Source organism: Theropithecus gelada, chromosome 7a (genome assembly GCF_003255815.1).
Source record: "Theropithecus gelada isolate Dixy chromosome 7a, Tgel_1.0, whole genome shotgun sequence".
Taxonomy (NCBI): domain Eukaryota; kingdom Metazoa; phylum Chordata; class Mammalia; order Primates; family Cercopithecidae; genus Theropithecus; species Theropithecus gelada.
The window spans coordinates 32,959,679-32,978,464 of record NC_037674.1 but is presented as its reverse complement, the minus strand read 5'-3'; the positions used below and the strand labels follow the sequence as shown (position 1 = coordinate 32,978,464).

At 40.0% G+C, this 18,786-nt stretch overlaps 1 protein-coding gene across 2 annotated transcripts in view; it reads right to left on the bottom strand.

Annotated features, from left to right (window-relative positions):
• MYZAP (myocardial zonula adherens protein) overlaps positions 1-18,786 on the bottom strand; it is a 94,235-nt gene that overhangs the window by 21,060 nt on the left and 54,389 nt on the right. Inside the window, exon 11 of one of the 2 annotated variants that reach the window (XM_025389892.1) lies at positions 2,705-2,788. The exons of the other annotated variant lie outside the window; for it this stretch is intronic. Within the exon in view, the coding sequence (XP_025245677.1) occupies positions 2,705-2,788 (84 nt within the window). The remainder of the gene's footprint in view (positions 1-2,704; positions 2,789-18,786) is intronic. 2 annotated transcript variants of the gene reach the window in all.

Genomic DNA, 18,786 nt, shown 5'->3' with positions numbered 1-18,786 from the left:
TTTGGAGAAGGCATCCTTTCTCTTTTGGATCTCAAAGATGATGGCACCTGTCTGGAAGGTGTCAAAATGATGTTACCCTCAGAAAATATTGAAAGAAGTAAAACAATGGCCTCAGGAAAGTTTAAAAAAAAAAAAAAAAAAACAAGAACAGAAACAATGACAAAATAAATTAAAACCCATGATATTTAGTATTCTAAAATAGGTTTAACTCTAAATGTATTATTAAATCCTGTCATTATGTAACTTATTTTGTATATATTGTCTGCTGTAAAGGTGGATGTCTGAAGTGGCCAAAAGCAATTAGCCATACTAAATTTGTATTAGAATTTAAATAGTTTCAGGGAATTTAATCAATCAAATTGATAATCATTATTGATATGCTCAAAAAAACTGGTTTTCAAAGTCTTGCTTATTAGATACACATAGCTGACACTGCCACCCACCCCCCCAACATCCTCTGGGCATTCCTGTTTCCTAACAGGCCACTGGTGATTCTTTATGTGGGGGCTTCCTTTGACCACCAGAGTCCAACTGGCTCTGCCGAGGGCAGGCCGGAACTGCCACAACCCTCTGGAGTGGGCCTCAGCCAATGACTGATGGGAGTTAGTGGATAAATGCCCCAGCTTTCTGGTCTTCTAGTAAGGAAAGCTCAGGGTCACTTCCACACCATCTCCCAGAGATCCCCAGCAGGAATGAGCCTCAGCTGTCCCTAGGGCGACCTCCTTAATATGGCACCGCTATTGGCTCTCTTCCCTTCCCTGTCTCATTTCCCCATTCCCCTTGTGGGGCTTCCTGAGATCACCTCCCAGATAAACTATCTGGACTCCACATTTCAAGGTCTGGAGCAACCCAAACTAAGGTAAGAGATGAGTTTAATACACTGAGCATGAACAAACATAGCGATTTCTAAGACTACTCCCCATTTGCAATATTCCCTTGGATATTTAAGAATCTACCAGTAGGAGAGCTTGCTTTAGCAGCACAGCCAGAGGTGGGCGTGGGGGACAGTCTTGGTGGACCTTCTGCCTCTCCTGTCAGCACGTCTTTCCTCTCTCCTGTGACTGCCCCCTCTTTGGACACATGGGCTTACATGGGCTTCCACTAGGGCCCTCATTTTCTGACTCTTACTGGGGAAGGTGTGCTTCCTCCCACAGGGAGCTGCAATTTCAGGAAGGAATCTCAGAAACAGAAATGTTCATTCACAAGGCTGGCGCTGAGCCAATGACTGTGGACAGGAAGACAGGAGTGGAAATGGGGAAAACACCCATTTACTCAGCTTCAAAAGACAGAGACTCTTGGGCTTTGAATCTGGTACCAGGCCCCTGTGGGCCACGAGGGACTTCTGGTTATGACTGCTGTAAGGCAACCCTTCAAAAACAGAGTAAATGAAGGCCCAGCTCACTACCCACTCAAACATGGTGGTTCAGAGCTCAGGCTCTGGATCTGGGCTTACCCATCTCTGCTGTAACATTGGGCAGACTTCCTAATGTCCCCAAACCTCAGTTTCACTATCTATAAAAGGGGGAAAATATCATCTAACTCAGAGGGCATCCCTTTTAATAAAGAGAGAACAACAATAATACTTTTAAAATTATTGAGTGCTTAGTACATGCCAGGCACCTTCTATACATTCTCATTTCACCGTCACCCACACGTAGCACAGTTATGATCCCTCCTTTATAATGATAAGAAACTTCCCCCAAATCACCCAGCTGATAAGAAGCAGATCCAGGGTTCACACTTGGGTAAGCTGGATTCCACTCTTAACTTCTGTGTTATACAGAACATATCCAAAGTAACTAACAGTGTCCAACACACACCCGGGCTTAATCGAAGTTCTCTCTTCTCTTTTTTCTTACTTCATCATTGTCTGCCGGGCTCTCTCACTGGGGAAGGACTATAACGAGGAACACAGACAAGGACAGGTGCTTGGCAAACCAGCTTTTCACGAAGTCTCAAAAGGCAAAGGCTCAATGCCAAGCTCTTAATAAAGAACCTTTAGAGCAAATAGATTTTGACTTCTCCTTCTATTAATACCTAACCTTGTAAGGTTCTTCCAACCCCATAATTTTCTTCTCTGGAACCTTTACAAAATCCCCAAATGACTTTCAAAAAGCCAGAAAGTCAAGAATACTAAGCATCTGAAAGTTTCAGGTAAAATTAAGTCCCCTCTAAAACATCTTCACTCGATGTGATAGGAGAGCACTGCATTTAGGAGTCTTTTAGCCTGGCTCTGACATTTATTAAGCTGGGCAACCTTTAGCAAAACCACCTGTCGTCTCTGTGCCTCTGTTTTCTCATTTATCAATACAGAGATAATAATCTTAGTCTTGCCTTTCTGAAAGTTGCAGAGAGAATCATGTGAGGAATGTACACGAACATATCTCACAAATTATAAAGCACTGGACAAATGTAGGGAATTATCAGTGCTAATCAACAGCTTATCAGGCTCGCTAGGATGATTCTTTAATAAGAAAAAGTAGAACTAAAAAGCAGAAGTGAGCAGCAACTGGAATGAGGAGAGTCTGACGGTAAAGGAAAAACAGCTGTCAGAACCTCATTTTCAAGGCTGGCACTTAACCCTCAATCAATTTTACAAGGCCGGGAAATAGCCATATTTTTAATTAAGTGTTGGTGGTAGGCTTAGCAACATAAAATTTAATGGTAGGGAAGACATCAACTTGCAAGAAACACAGATTCTTACCTCTCCTTCTAAGAAAGATATCTTTTCTAAAAGCTGCAGTATTAAGAGCTGTTTCTGTTGCAACTTTTTCTTTAATGATTCAATCTAGAAAGAAAGGGATGGAAAATTGTTAACCAAAAATATATAATTGTACAAGTACAAGTTTATCAACTGGAATAGATGCCTTTAGTTTTCATTTACTCTTATTTTTATTTCTATTTTTCCTCATTTCCAGTGGGGCTGGATGGTTTTCACTGAAACAGCCTCCGTGCTGATTCTCTGTGTTTCGCGGAACAGTATTAACACGAGACGCTCCAAGACAGGGGGATTTTGTGAACAGGCGAGGTTGGGGCAGCAGACATGATTCTGGAGTCACAGCTAATTAGCTTTGATTAATCCAACATTTCCACACTGATTTTACTGTGTAACCCTTTAAAACATCCAGTCGATCTTCCAGAGAATGTGCTTTGGGAAATATAGATACAACTCTCCAAAAAATGATTATTCAGCTTGAATTTATAGGGCAGCCTGCATTTCAAACATTTGGCTGTGTTATTCAATACATTCATATTTGTTCAACCAAGTGTCAAAAGTTGGTTTGAAAAAAGGATCATTAGAAGTCTCATTAAAAGTGTTGAAATTCAGAGGACCAAAGACTCATGTGGCCTAGAGTAAGCAAGAAAGGCTTCCTAAGAAGACCCATCTTTGTTTTTATAATATATTGTATCTTAGATCACTCTTTGCTTTCCAATCATGTCTCCCTAGAAAAACCGTAGCTTCCCTGAAGGCAGGAACCAGAGTACTCTGTACCAGGCCATGTTATGCATAATAATGGGAACAGTATGTAGGGTCATTAATAACACATTAACTTTCCAAAACTCTTGTATATTAAATTTTTCTGCTCACAGAATAATTTTTAAAAAGCACTCTCAGGCCAAGCACAGTAGTTCATTCCTATGATCCCAGCACTTTGGGAGGCCAAGAGAGGAGGATTGATTGAGCCTAGGTGTTCGAGACCAGCCTGGGCAACATAGTAAGACCCTGTCTCTACAAAAAATCAAAAAATTAGCTGGGTGTGGTGGTGTGTCCCTGTAGTCCCAGCTGCTTGGGAGGCTGAGGTGGGAGGATTGCTTGAGCCCAAGAGGTCAAGGTGGAAGTCAGCTATGATGGTGCCACTGTACCCTAGCCTGGGTGACAAAGTGAGACCCTGTATCAAAACAAAACAAATTTTAAAATCCTTCTCAGTGCAAAATGACAACATTCCTATGGAAGTGAATCTAGCAGTATCTAGAAAAAGTACATATGCATTAACCCTTTCACTCAGTAATTCCATTTTTAGGAATAGATCCCAAAGATACACCAGCCAAAATATGAAATGATATGAACAAAGGATTTTTGTTATTTTAGGAAACACAAAACAGAACTCCATCAATAAGTGACTGGTTATATAAACCATGGTATGACGGAGGTCTATGTAACCTTCCAAAAAATGCAGATCTCGAAAACACTGAAGAAGTGTATTTCAAGGTAGACAGTATACTCGCTTTGATGTAAAACAGGCGGGGACACATGAATGCATATTTATTTGCAAAAGAAACACGGCAAAAACAAAATAAACCCTAATTATTAATAAACAGTTACCAATAGGGAAAGGGAAGAACTTAGGTGAAGGAGAAAGAATAAGTTATTACACAGGTTTATGTAATAAACATAAGCCTAGTTACATAGGTTTAACTTTGAAAGCATTATTTTATAGATTCAAAAAATACAATGAAGCCAAAAAGAAAAAAGTGAACCCTAAAATCTGAGAACAAACTGAATTGAAGAAACGATGTGTATCACAAATTGGTAAGAAGTATTAATTCAAGTGTTGTTAGAATACAGTAATTTGACTCAATATTCTTAGTGGATTATCAAAGATAAATAGAGCTGCAAAGCAATCTCTCATTCACTGGGAAGACTGCTAGTAGTAACACTGAAGTTATTTTGAAACCATTTGATATATATTGTAGTATCATCATGTTTGGAACCAAGATTTTTACTGTAAGAGAAAGCAATACAAGTATGAAATCAAAGAAGTAAACAAAGTTTTGTTCAATTTAAAATGACAGTATCAGTACGAATTCATAATTTTTATTTTCTTTTGTAAAATACGTATCCCTACTCTATCTACTGAGAAAACTTGGAAACAATAAGAACATAATATGTCCAGGTTGTGGTCTCTAAATAGCATTCCCCACTGAAAAAACACAGGACATCTTGGTGAAATGGCTCATTTCAGGGGACAAAAAATAAACTAGATGAACCTGAGATACCCTGTTATGCCTGAAAACAAGGACATGAGGTGTCTCCCGTTGGGCCAAGGATGGAACATTCTGAACATCAAAAATAATAATGAGTGTAACTGAGTAAAACACATGAAATATACAGATATCAAAGAACATAAGTATTATATTTCTTTAAAAAAAAAAAAAAAACCGGAACAGCTCACTGAACTCCAATGGATGTAAAAAAGGCATCAACTCCTTACTTGGAAAGCAGTTTGGAGGAAAAAATAAAGCATCTATCTTGCCTTCTTTGTTTAAACTGCATTTTGAGATTCTAAAAAGCCCTAGTTTATGAGGAAAAGTTTTACTTGACAGAATAATTCCAGTTAATCAATGGCCAAGGAACGACAGAATTAGAAAATCACAATTTTGCAATTTCTATGAAATAATGGCTTTAAGCATTCATCATCAGTAGATTAAACAGTGATGGTGAAAGCTGATGAAGAAACATTCAACCATGTTTTGGGTTGTCACCTCTTGCCTCCATTATCAGCCTTGGCATCACCCAAGGTGGAACCACCAGACATTCTACACCCCAGAAGTGATATACGATGAAACACACACATCACCCATGAAGTGTTCTTGCCTTTCCAAAAAGTTGAAACTTGATCTAATCAAGCTTCTAGCGCTAATAAGAACACAAAAAGTTGTATCCAGAATGTGAACATTTTTACAAGACAACTGACTCAGTCCTTAGGTAGGAATAAAACTAGTTGGGAGAGATGGGGGCAGCAATGCTCTAGCTTAAGAGACTTTAGAAACATAACTAAATATAAACACAATGTATGCTGATTGGAACAAAGCATCAGAAAAAAAGACACTTTGGAAAATGTTATTGCAGGTTGGTATTAAATAACAGCAAGGAATTATTAATTTCGTTAGGTGTGATGATGGTGTTATAATTATGTAAGAAAAAGTCCATATGTTCAGAGATGCATGGTGAAGTGTATAGGAAACATATGCAGAATGTCTGGGATTTGCTTTAAAATACTGCACAAGAGGGGAAAAAAGAGGAAGGAGTAGATAAAGCAAGTATGGCCAAATCTTGCTATTTGCTGAACCTGGGTAACGTAGAGGGCTCCATCAATTATTCTCTCTGTTCTGCGTGCATTTGGCATTTTCATTATCAAATATTTTAAATTTCACATGGTGTCAAAAAAATGTAATCCTCTGACACGAAAAGTAAATCATACAAAGTAGAATAGAAACACCCATAAGAAAAAATATCCAATGTTAATAATAATTAAAGACATTACCAATTAAAAACAGTAATGGGTTACCCTTGACTACCTATTAAATTTGCCCAAAACTATTGACTGAAGAAATGAGTGTTGGCAGGGCTGGGAGGGGCAGCTCCTCTCCTGTGTTGCAGGTGGCTTTGTGAATTAGTATGACCCTTCAGGCAATTCAGCAATAAATATTAAGAGCCATAAAGCTGTTCATACCCTTTGATCCACTAATCCCACTCCTGGGAATTTATCCTAAGGATATAATTCAAACATAGGAAAAAGCTCTATATATAAAGATGTTCTTGCTCCCATTATTTATAATAGAGAGAAAATGGAAATAACCTTAATGTCTAGCACTAAAGGAATGGGTAATAAATTACAAAATATCAATTTGATGGAGTATATTACACAAACACTAAAAACAAATACACTGCAAAATGGAAAGTTTACAAAAAGCCTCAAGGGATAGAAAAGCAAAAGTTTACAATGATGAAAGTAAAAGCTGGAACAGAAGTTGGATAAATGAAATACTTCTGGGGTTGTGGTAGGGTTAAAGTTTGTTTTGTGTAAACTTCCTTCCATTTTTGTAGAAATAATTTCCAAAAAATACTCTCATAGTGTGCCTTTTTCTTTCCTTTTTATGGTATTAAGATTGTTAACATTGACTTTTAAAATCTTTAAATGAAAGGAACTAAAAGGTTCCAAGAAAGTCAGGGGTAATATTTAATCAAATGATGTAAAAGGTGATGTTAAATACACTTGTTTCACTGTCTCTGAAGAAATCAGAGTGGCTTATGAGGCAAGGAAAGCAAGAAAGGTGGTTTTAAAACAGATTAATGAGCAGCTCATAGTAAGATATTGAGAGGATCCTACTGGTCACTGTCCCCTAGATTGTAGTTTAAAAAATAAATCAATGGCAAATACATCACCTAGAGAGAATGCTGTAGGGAGAAGGTCTCTGGAATTCTCATGAGAGAGCAGAGGGCTGATGCTAGCCTGGAGAGACACCTGGTTCTGGGGAGAAGGAGCCGGACAGCAGTAGGATTTGAGGGTGCTGTAGCTTCTAACAAGGCTCATGGTTTTCAGCAATGGTCCTCCAAGAAGCAATTATGCTATTGCGCTAAATGAATGCTGTCTGTGCAGATTACCTTTTATCCTGGAACATTTCTTACAGAAACATCTTTTCTAGTATGTTCTGTGATCTGAATTGACTTGTTCAGATAAGAGCATAAAGGATGCTACGGCTGGCAGAGTCAGTGCACTGCTGGCCCCAAGGGGTGCCAACCTTGAATCCTAACTTAGTCTCCCCAGTGGTCTGCCCTGAAGAACCTCCCATGCCTTTCCCAAGTGATGCACTCAGCTTCTAAAATAAGCAGACTCACATGCTCCTGGGTTTGATTGCCTCCTAGGAACATCTGACTCTCAAGCCTTTGGGTCTTTTTTCACAATCTTTAAGTCAAGTGGCTGGTATTATTTCTGACTACTAACTTCAAAGAACCTTGAAATATTGTCTTTTGTACCACCTACCACATGAAAAACACTCAAAAGGTAGCTACTATTATGTGATTACTGATGTTTCTCCTTCCCTAGACTGTGAGCTTCCCAAGAGTAAAGACCTTGATCATCTTTATATTCTCAGATAACAAATGAATGAATCAACGAATCCATCCAGCTACTCCTAAACAATCCATCCCATAGACTTCAGGGGAAAAACTGTCTGGAACAGACGCTTGGAGTCCCAGTTGGACCAAGATGATCTTGCTAAACACATGTCCCCAGAGCAACTCCCAAATCAGGAGTTACTCCAAAATCCAGGGTACCATATAGCTGGTATGCAAGAAATCCATTAGGCACCTTTGCTCTCACTTCTTGATGCATTACATGTTTAAGTTTGACCTTCAATTTACCCTCCACAAAGCTGCATTTAGTTCTAGCTGTCACCAGGTGGTGGTAAATGATGCAACTCACCAGGCTCCAATCAGGCCATTAAGAACTGAGAAATTAGAAGCACTGATTTTCCGGACCTCACCTATTTGATTTATGCAAGAACAGAATCTTGCAATAGCTAAATTTAAACATGAAATAGTAGGCCCCCTTACAGAACAAGGGGAAAAACACATTTTCATAAAATCTGGGACCTTTTAACAGATATTAATATAATTTTTTCTAATTTTTGTTTTGATGAGTATGTTTCTTTGTAACTCAGACTGAATATGTGAATATGTGCCTTGCAGCCCAATCAATCATGCAGTATGTTAGTCTCTAAGAATATAGGCCAGTTTGATATTTAAGGAGGGAGGGGAAACAAAAGTTCTTTTAATTTCTTAAAACTGATCATGGCTTCCCCCCGCCCCATTAGCTACAATCGAGTTACCTGCATAGGTGGTTTGAGCTAAGTAATCATCCTTAACCATGGTCACATGCTGGAATCCCATGGAGGGAGCTTTTACAAAATACAGATGCTCTGGCACCAGAAATGCAGAATATCTCACTCTCTCAATTAAAAACCCCCTACATTTTTAATGTTCAGACTCACTAGCATGGCACGGGAGGCCCTTCCGCTGTGCTCCCTATTTTCCCACTTTCATTTCATGCCCGTACTGTCCCTACAATGAACCCTATATTTAGGACACTCCATCGTCTCAGCCCTGCATGAACACACTACGGTCCTGCCTCCAGGACTTTGCACACACAGGCTAGTGTCTCCATTAGGAATGCCTCCCCACCCTCCATCCCCTTTTCCACCGGAAAAACTGCTGCTGTCACAATCCACCCACAGTCACCTCCCAGGCCAGTGCTTTCCAAGTCCTCCAGGCTGGCTTTGTGTCCCCCTCCTCTGTGATGGCTCAGCCTTTGAACCTACCCCTGTTAGGACACATCACAGTTACTGCCATCCTCGGTTGACTTCTTTCCCTTGTGCTAGACCCCAAACCCACAGGGAACAAGTGTTTAGTGCATCAATTATCTCATATAAAAGATAACTTTTCTCAGGAGCTGAAATCACCCTTGCCAATCCACACATTTAAAGAAAAACTGCTTTAGAAACAGATTGCTATCTTAAAAAAAAAAAAAAAAAAAAAAGTTCCCCAATATGTTTTAAAAGAGCTTATATGTCAACCAGACCAAAGTGAAATTGTACAAAAATGTAGTATGGTTCTGGTATGGATTCAGTGAGGAATCCACAGCTAGAAGTTGTGAGGCTTCTTAACTTCCTGGAATTTCTTTCCATGAGTAACATGGAGGACACAGTCCATTTCACATCAGAGGACAGAAATGAGATGGCTCTCGCATTGCAGTTATGTGAGTAGCACTCAATTGTGCAAGACTCATGAAACATAACTCAGGATTGAACTTGGGGACTGTGGAGAGAAATGAATGAAGAAAACACAGCAGCAAATAAGTGTTAAATACCGGACAGCACTTGACATGGGCCGTTAATAAATTGTGCTTCGGGGTATTTTCTTTCACCAGCTGGCAAAGGATAACAAACACGAAAAATGCCTTATGTAAAACAGGACACACTCCAAACCAGAGCATATAAAAGGTGCACATCACTTTTATTTCGTACTGGGAGTGTCATGTGTACAATCAACTCCCCCTCCTGTCCGCTCTTACTGATAATAGGAGGAGGTTAAAACTGACGGCATACTTAAGAGTTTCCCACTGAGATAAAGAAAAACCAGCCACGATGGTAACAGAAAATGTCACACCAAAACTTGATCAATCTCTCACAAATGAAAGGCTAGCCAAAAGATGGGAACCATTAAAATAATTAATTGGGAGTCCATTAGGCTGAGGTGGCTCCAGTGCCTTGGGTTCTAACCTAAGCAAACTGAAACCCAGCTCAGAGTGAATGGTCATGGCTTAGGAAGATGAAATTTAAAATTTAACCAATCAGGAAACACCAACTAACCTTTAAATAGGGAATTTTTTTTTTTTTTAACACCGCGTCTCCCTCTGTAACCTAGGCTGTAGCATAGTGGTACAATCACAGCTCAATGCAACCTCAAACTCCTGGGCTCAACAGGTCCTCCCACCTCAGCCTCCCAAGTAGCTAGGATTACAGGCGTGATCAACCGTGCCTGGCTAATTTTTTAATTTCTTGTAGAGACAGGGTCTCACTATGTTACTTAGGCTGTTCTGAAACCCCCAGCCTCAAGCAATCAATCCTCTTGCCTCAGCCTCCCAAAGTGCTGGGATTACAGGTGTGGCCTAAGTACAGACTTTCTGCTTTAACCAATCAAATATTTCCCTTGTCTTGTTTCCATAAACGCCTATAAAAGCTTTTCCCTCAAGCGCCCTAGGTGAAGCCCTCAATTGCTTGTGGCCTGGTGCTGCCTGCTCAAATAAACTCTTTAAAAACAGAAAATGAAAAACAAAACTGAAACGGTCACATTTAATCAAACTGCTTAAATCTTATAAGGAAAATGGAATTCAATATTTTAAATGCACATTAAGTTTATTTTATTTCAACATTTATTCGACATTATTGTTTATTTAAAATTTGTTTTATTTTGTTTTCATTGTAAATGAATGAAGTCTGAGTGAGCTCTAGAAAATTCCATCCCTGACCCAGTCAGTTCACCATTTCCCTGGATTTCTATGGAGAACTTCAAGCTATTTCCTTGTGAAATTTTCAGATTTTCAAATAATGTAATGGCATACATGTCCCCTGAAATAAACATTTTATATTATTTTATTTGAAATTTGTTTATGATGTTTTCATTTCATTTTCATTTCATTGTTTTCAAAATCAGAGTGTCGGGGCTGTGTGTACTTGCACACATCGCAAAACTCAACCACAGGTTAACAGGTCACCACAGCTCCCCAACCACCATCCCCAACACCCCTGCTTTGTTATTCCTTCTCACGGGCCCTCATTTGTAGACATTCTGCTTAAAACAGCTTTAACAAAAGAATAATTCATTTTCACACTGAAAACTTTATCAAAGATGTATAACTGCCAATCAAAGCATCTAATCAAAATGAGATTACTAGGGCTGTGAATTCTAGGTCAAAATAGAGCAATATGATACTTTATTGTGAGTTCTTACAGCCTTTTCAAGGGAAATTTATGCCAATACATTATTTGAAAATTTGAAAATTTTACAAGGAAATACCTTGAAGATCCCCGTTATTGTTTTCGAAACCCCTAGAAATCCAGGGAAATGGTGAACTGACTGGGTCAGGGACAGAACCTTCTAGAGCTCACTCAGGCTTCAGCCGTTGTCTCCCTCTGCCTGCTCTTTTCCTGACAGTGCCGTGTCTTTAACCCAACTCTTGATCCCTCTATGATCTGGCAAACCATTGTTTCCATTTCCCTTAACAAAAGAGGAATTGTGTTTGATCTCCACACACCCACTCTGAATGAGAATAATTGATATTTTACATTCTTCCTCTGAAAAAAGTGTTTTAGTTTTGCTCTAGCATTCCTTAATTCTATTTTGGAAGTCCTGTAACATTGTAATTTCATAGTTATTGTATTTTTAAAAGTGCATTCTCTTTGATAAAAGCCACCACAAAATGTAAGAATAAAAAGAATAAAGCTCAGCCTCTTTTTAACAAAAAAAAAAATGCATAGAGAAATATGACAAGATCAGAATCTGCCCTGCACTAATGCAGCATGAAAGAAGAGTTTAATAAGGATGAAGAAAATGGTACATTATCTCATTTGGGGGGGAGTAAAGGAAATGAATTAAGGCCACAACAAAACGAAACTGAAAAATTGCTAAATGAAGCACTGAGTGGGGAAAATGAAAAATCAATGAAGGAATGGAGGGGAAAAGGTACATTTTTCATCTTCATGATGCTTGATTGGGTTTGTGGAAATTCATTTTCAATTAATGTGTCTTGTGGCATTCAGCCAGGCTAGATATGAACATGGCACATATTTTAATCAATTTTTTCCTATTAAGTTTGAAGTAATATATAATAATAGAACTATACCATTCAAAAGGATCGGTTGCAACTGGCTTCTGAGGTAAAATAATGTAATTTGGTTTGATTTCTATCTTATATTAAAGATAACCCAACTTCTCCTGAAGGAGAGGAGGAGCACTCTGGCTCCCCCGGATACCTAAATATGACTTGGCTATACAAATGTCAGGGAAGGACGGTTAAACTGCTTCCCAATCTGGGCACATTCTCTGAGAAGGAAGAAAGAAGGAGCGTGCAAGCTACAGGAACTTTGCTGGGTTAGCTCATGGTTCTCAGAAACAACCCCATGTGGTTATCCCCTCCAGACCAGGAAACTGAGGTTCCAAGACTTTCATCATTCATTCATTCCCTTCACAATCATCCAGATGCTTATATGGCTGAGATTAAGACACAAGCAAGTGTCTGTGAGGTCAAGGCCCAGGCTGTCCTATTCACACCACACCCTGTTCAGAGGTTTGCTTGCTTCCATCCTCCCTGTGATGACAACCTATGGCTGCCAAGCTGTCCTGGAGAATTGGCAGGGCTGGGAAGAAGGTTGATATGTGACATGTCTGTCACAAAGGATCTGCTGGGGCCCTAATTCTTTAGGCTGTTCTTTTTTTCCCTCTATGATTCAAGAGGAGACTAGTGGAATGGAGATAGGGAAGAAGCTTATTTACCTCTGTGCTTTCCTTGATGAATTCAGTTTCAGAGACAAAACACCAAATCCTGAACAGGAGTGTCCAGGGAGAGAACTGTTTTAAAATCATGTAATACATATATACGGAAGCCCCTAGCTCCACATCTGGCACAAAGATGATGCTAAAAAATTGCATTTTGAAAGCTCTTCCTAAAGTTCAAGTGCATGGAAAGTGAACACTCTCCGGCACTAGCCAGGGCTCTCCTTGGAGCCTTCTTGCTGTCCTCCCTGCTCCTCTCCCCTGCTATTCACCCAGCACTCACTGGCCAGAGGCACCACTCTGGAGCTCAGATCTGATCAGGCAATGGGGAGCCATTGAGGAATTATGAGCACAGTGATGAAGGACATCCTTCTTGGCTTGGTGCTAATAAACTATCACAATTGGTGTCGACCTATATTTCTAGCCTCTTCATTTCTCACTCCTTCATACCATCCAAACTAGATGAATGCTCTATGAACTCACCCTATACTTTCTGGTCTGCATGTTTTTGCTTTTATTTATTCTATATCTTGTCTGACATGTCCACCCATTCAATCCCTGCCTAGAAAAATCCAACCCATCCTACAAGGCCTGGTCAAACACTACCTCCTCCCTAAAGACTCCACCCACATCAGAATTAGTTTGTACTGGCAGGAACTGTTCTAAGCATTTAGCACACATCATATCAGTCAATCATTATAACTACCTCTGGAGGAGGCAATGTTATGACCATTCCCATATTATTGATAAGGAAACTGAACCTTGGAGAGGATAATTTGCTCAAGATACAAAGCCTAGTCAGTAGCAGAGGCAGGATGCAAAAGCAGACTGAATTTACTCAAAGCCTATGAACTTAACCACTAAGTTTCCCAGCTTCTGTGTTCCCAGCACCTATGACATACTGCCTCAAGTTCTAATGAGTTTAAATGTCAGCCAGAAGGTTCTCTGAGAGCAGGAACTCATGTCCATTTTTGCACTCATGCTCATAAGAGGCTCTTCTTAAATGTGTACCAACTGTCCCATAAGCTCCCACAAATTGTACCTGGCTTCTCCTCATCCTTATTCCCACTCTTAAGCCCAAGGAATGTGTTTCCTTCAGTCTTGAGCAGATGGGCAGGAAAACAGGATTGTTCAAAGACAATGGCACAGGGGAAACAACTCCAGCTTGATGAAAGTGACATTAAAAACAATCAGTATGGCAATGCTATTAGAGAAACAAGCTTTCTGTGAGCCAAAAATAAAAGAAGTCCTATTCATATGATACACAAAAATAAATTCTACATGGATCATTATTTATTTGTCCAACAAGTATTTATTGAGCAGCTATCATTTGTCAGTGACTATCCCAGGTGTTAGAGATACAGCCACAAACAAAATAGATGCAAGTCCCTGCCCTCATGGGACTTACATTCTAGTGGAAAGAAACAGGCAACAGATAAAATACACATGCAAAACAGATAAATAAACTGCATGACATATTATTGGATGATAAGTGCTATGGAGAAAAACAGAGTAAGAAAGAAGATAGAGAGGATGGATGTACAGGTGGTAACTGAAGACCTAAAGATGAACAATCAAACTTCAAAACTATTACAGAAACTATCTTTACATCAAACAAGACACATAACACAGCCAAAAAGATTAACTTTACTTCTGCCAACATTAAAAACTTATGTATTATAAAAGATACCACAAACAAAAAACGTTGACTAGGAGAAAATAATGGCACCCAAATAATTTTTGATAAATGATGAATGTTGATAAGAGGTAGAGTTCCTACAAGTCAGCCAGAAAAAAGAAAAACAACCTAACATAAAAATGAGCAAATGATATGAACAACCATTTCATAAAAGAGGAAACTTGAATGGCCAATAAGCTTAAGAAAAGTTTCCCAACCTCACAAGTTTCAATGAGTAGCAATCAGGCTGGCGCAAATTAAGATGAAAACAATGAGATGCCATTTCCTAACTGGCCAAAATTATAGTCCACACAGTGCCAAGTGGTGGTGAGCATTTGGAAAATCTGCCCTCTCACATGTGACTGGTGGAAATGTATGGGCACTGTGGGCAGCGATTGGGCAATATCAAGAAAAGGTGAAATTGTGCCAATCCCACACCCTAGCAATGCCTCCTCTAAGTATATTTCCTAATTAGAGAAGCCTGGAGACATGTTGGTATTGTTTGTAAAAGAATAAAAATGTCTATCAATAGGATAAATAAGTTACAATATATTCAAACAAAAGGATATTAGCCATTGAAATGAATAATCTAGATCTATATGGAATAACAGCAAAAACAAAACGGAGAAATAAGTCACAAAATATGTACAATAAAATTTATTGTTAATATATAAATTAAAATGTATGTAAAATTTAAAACACAAACTAAGCCATATACTAATTTTATATATACATACACACAGTAAGATCATCAAGGCATGGCCCAGCTAGAGACCAAATTGCCTCTGAAATAGAAGAGAGGGTGAAAGAAGGAAAAGGAATAGAATCGGGGAGGGGTAAAAAGAGAACCTCTTCTTTATCTGTGATGTGTTCTTTTGTTTAAAAACAAAAATCAACCGGGCGCGGTGGCTCAAGCCTGTAATCCCAGCACTTTGGGAGGCGGAGGCGGGCGGATCACGAAGTCAGGAGATCAAGACCATCCTGGCTAACACAGTGAAACCCCGTCTCTACTAAAAATAAAAAAAAAATTAGCCGGGCGTGGTGGCGGGCGCCTGTAGTCCCAGCTACTCCGGAGGCTGAGGCAGGAGAATGGCATGAACCAGGGAAGCCAAGCTTGCAGTGAGCTGAGATCCGGCCACTGCACTCCAGCCTGGGGGAAAAGGGTGAGACCCCGTCTCAAAAAAAAAAAAAAAAAAAAAAAATCACACTTTGGGAGGCGGAGACGGGCGGATCACGAGGTCAGGAGATTGAGACCATCCTGGCTAACCCGGTGAAACCCTGTCTCTACTAAAAAATACAAAAACCTAGCCGGGCGAGGTGGTGGGCGCCTGTAGTCCCAGCTACTAGGGAGGTTGAGGCAGGAGAATGGCATAAACCCGGGAAGCAGAGCTTGCAGTGAGCTGAGATCTGGCCACTGCACTCCAGCCTGGGCAACAGAGCGAGACTCCGTCTCAAAAAAAACAAAAAAATCAGGAACAAATGTGCCAAAATGGCAACATTTGTTAATCCTAGAAGAGGGTACATGGGTTTTTGTTTTTTATCATTCTCTACAACTTTTTGCAATTTAAAATTTTTTCCAATTAAAAAGTAACAAGAAAAAAAGAACAAAGGCTAGTTTTGGAGTCACAAATCTGGGTGTGAAGTGCAGCACCGTCATTATTTGCTGAGAGACTGCCAGCTACTTATTTTTTAAGACTCTAAGCCTCAGTTTCCCATGCTTAAAAAACTGGGCAAATAATACCTTCCAGAGACGATTGACATGGGAGTGTGACATCCATATGCATAGCCTTGGAATGAGAGAAGCATTCGTGACTGGTAGTGACCTGAAACATGAATTACTTAGCCTCACATAGTGTCTATGGCCAGAAACTGGGCACCAGGTGTCTGAGAAACAGTTCAAGGTCAATTAGAACAATTTCAATAAAGAGAACATAGGTTCAACAACATTTCCAAAGAAAATATCTTTTCCCTTGAAAAGACAATTTATACTGTGAATACAGTAACCAACACCTGTCATAAAGTAAACCTGTTTTTTTAATACATACAATACATACAGAAAAAAGGCTGCCACAATTGTGCTTTGATACCTTCTAAAAATTGACATTTTAGATAAAGTGTCTAAGATTTTAAAATAAATAAGTCAATAATACCATGTTCAACACTAGAATTACAAACTATAACATTGTCATTTACGATAAATCATTCCTGCCTCAAACTTTTGAGTAGCACCTCCTTTGGGTGGGGTGTGAGTGGCCATGAGACAGAGCTGCAGCCTTGGAGTCCAAGGCTAAGGATCCAGTTAAGGGAGGAAAGCGGTGGCGGGGCAGGATTTGAGCATATGACTCAGGTTTGACAAGCAGTAAGTCAAGCTCACCCATATCACAGTACAGGCAGGAAAGAGGTGAATTGAGGGTCACACAGCAAAGGCAGACAAGAGCAGGTTGAGGTAGGTCCTGCGATGCAAGGAACCCAGATCTAAGAAGATCAACAATGAGCCTAGGACCCAGTGCCAGGGCCAAGTGCAGGAGGCGTGGAGGGCATCTACTTAGGAGGCACTCTCAGGCTATGCAGTACTCCAGGAACCTCACTCACTATCTGCTCCAGAATAAGGCCTGCCTGGCCTCCAGGTACTGTTCATAGCCCAAAAGAGAAAAGAAACTCTAAAAGCAGAAGAAAGCACACCACCCTGAAAGCGGGACTCACATGGGTGACCCATTTTCTCTAAAGGTCATAGCATTTTCTTAATTATTTCCTTTTTAAAAACTTGGTAATGAATCAATGCTGCTAGAACAAATGCCAGTGACTTAGAAAAACATTACAGCAATAAAAGTATCCCCCAAAAGCAGTGTAGGTAACAACACTAAGCTAACATCCAGATGAGATTCTCAAATCTGCCTCTGTCTCTCTAGTGGAAGTCTGAATACCCAGCATCGTATCTGGGGATCTGTGGCTAAACACAGCACCGTGCACAGGTGAACAATATTAGCAGTTAATTACTAATGTGGAGAAGTGTTCATCTGCTTCTTTCCCATCCCCTCCCTCCTTGCTTATGCTGGGCAGAAGCATCTAAATGAAAGCAAAGGCAAATATTAGCAAGAAAGCATCTTCGTGCCTGCTTTGCCATGAAGGAGTGGTAGAGTGGAGAACTAGCCAACATCTGAGGGACACTGGGCCTCTGAACGCACTCACTCCACGAGCCCAGTCTCCCAGCTTATGTAGACTCATGCCACCCATTGCTATGACTGCAGCTACTACTGCTAGTTCTCAGCAAAACTGTCATGTTCTGATAAAACACCAATGCCTGCAGCAATCTCAAGAAAGACCTCTGTAAAAATAAAGCATACATGAAGGATGTTTCAGTTCAACATATTTCAGTCAAATAGATTTCTCTTTATCAGATACACTCATTTTCGTGAAGTTGGTTGCACCAATTCAGGCAAAATGCTGATGGTGATAGAAGCAAGCTAAACTCCTCTTAGAAGAGTCCTAAGATGAGTATTGATATCCATTCAGAAAGGACACCTTCAGGGCCACCTCCTATATACAAATAGAACCAAACCACATGGACACCTGGCTGCTTCTGTACTTTCTGGGGGGTGATCTGGTGGGAGCACTTCCTTCCCAGAGCACTAACATTCTTCAAGCTCTCTTCCCATCTCCTTAGCAGATGTCTTTGGCAGCTTTTCCGTAAGGATTCATCTTCCAAGCCTCTACCTGGAACTTTCTGAAAGGTTTTACAGTAGTCTTTTCCATTGCAGTTCCTTCTTCGATGTCTACTCAAGTTCCTAAAAATATTCTGTGGATCTGTGAGTTCTCTTGACTCTGCAGCTTGAGGCTGTACAAGTCAGGGTGACAGTATGTGGGTGTTTTCACAAACAAGAGCCCCACATGGTCAAATTTTCCTTTCAATAATACGTCCTTCCTGTTTTGTTCATTGGCTCATCATAGATAAATACCACCTCTTCCCAGCAGAGAGTGTACAAGTGTTCTTCTAATCACGAACAATAAAGGAATCACTTCCAACCCAGAGCAGGGTACCAATTTATCATCTTCCAAAGAGCCGGAGACTAAATCTGGAGAAGAGTTCGTGCGACATGATCTGGAGACAGTTCAATTGAGTGGATTAGGTTTGTGGGCTCGGTGCTATGGCTCCTTTCCCCTACCCCCATCTGGCTAATTACAAATTATGAGAAGTACTTGAAATTCTCTAAACACAGGGCATTTAGCAAAAGTGTGCTTTCATGTGTGGCACATTTCAGCACGCCACACAACA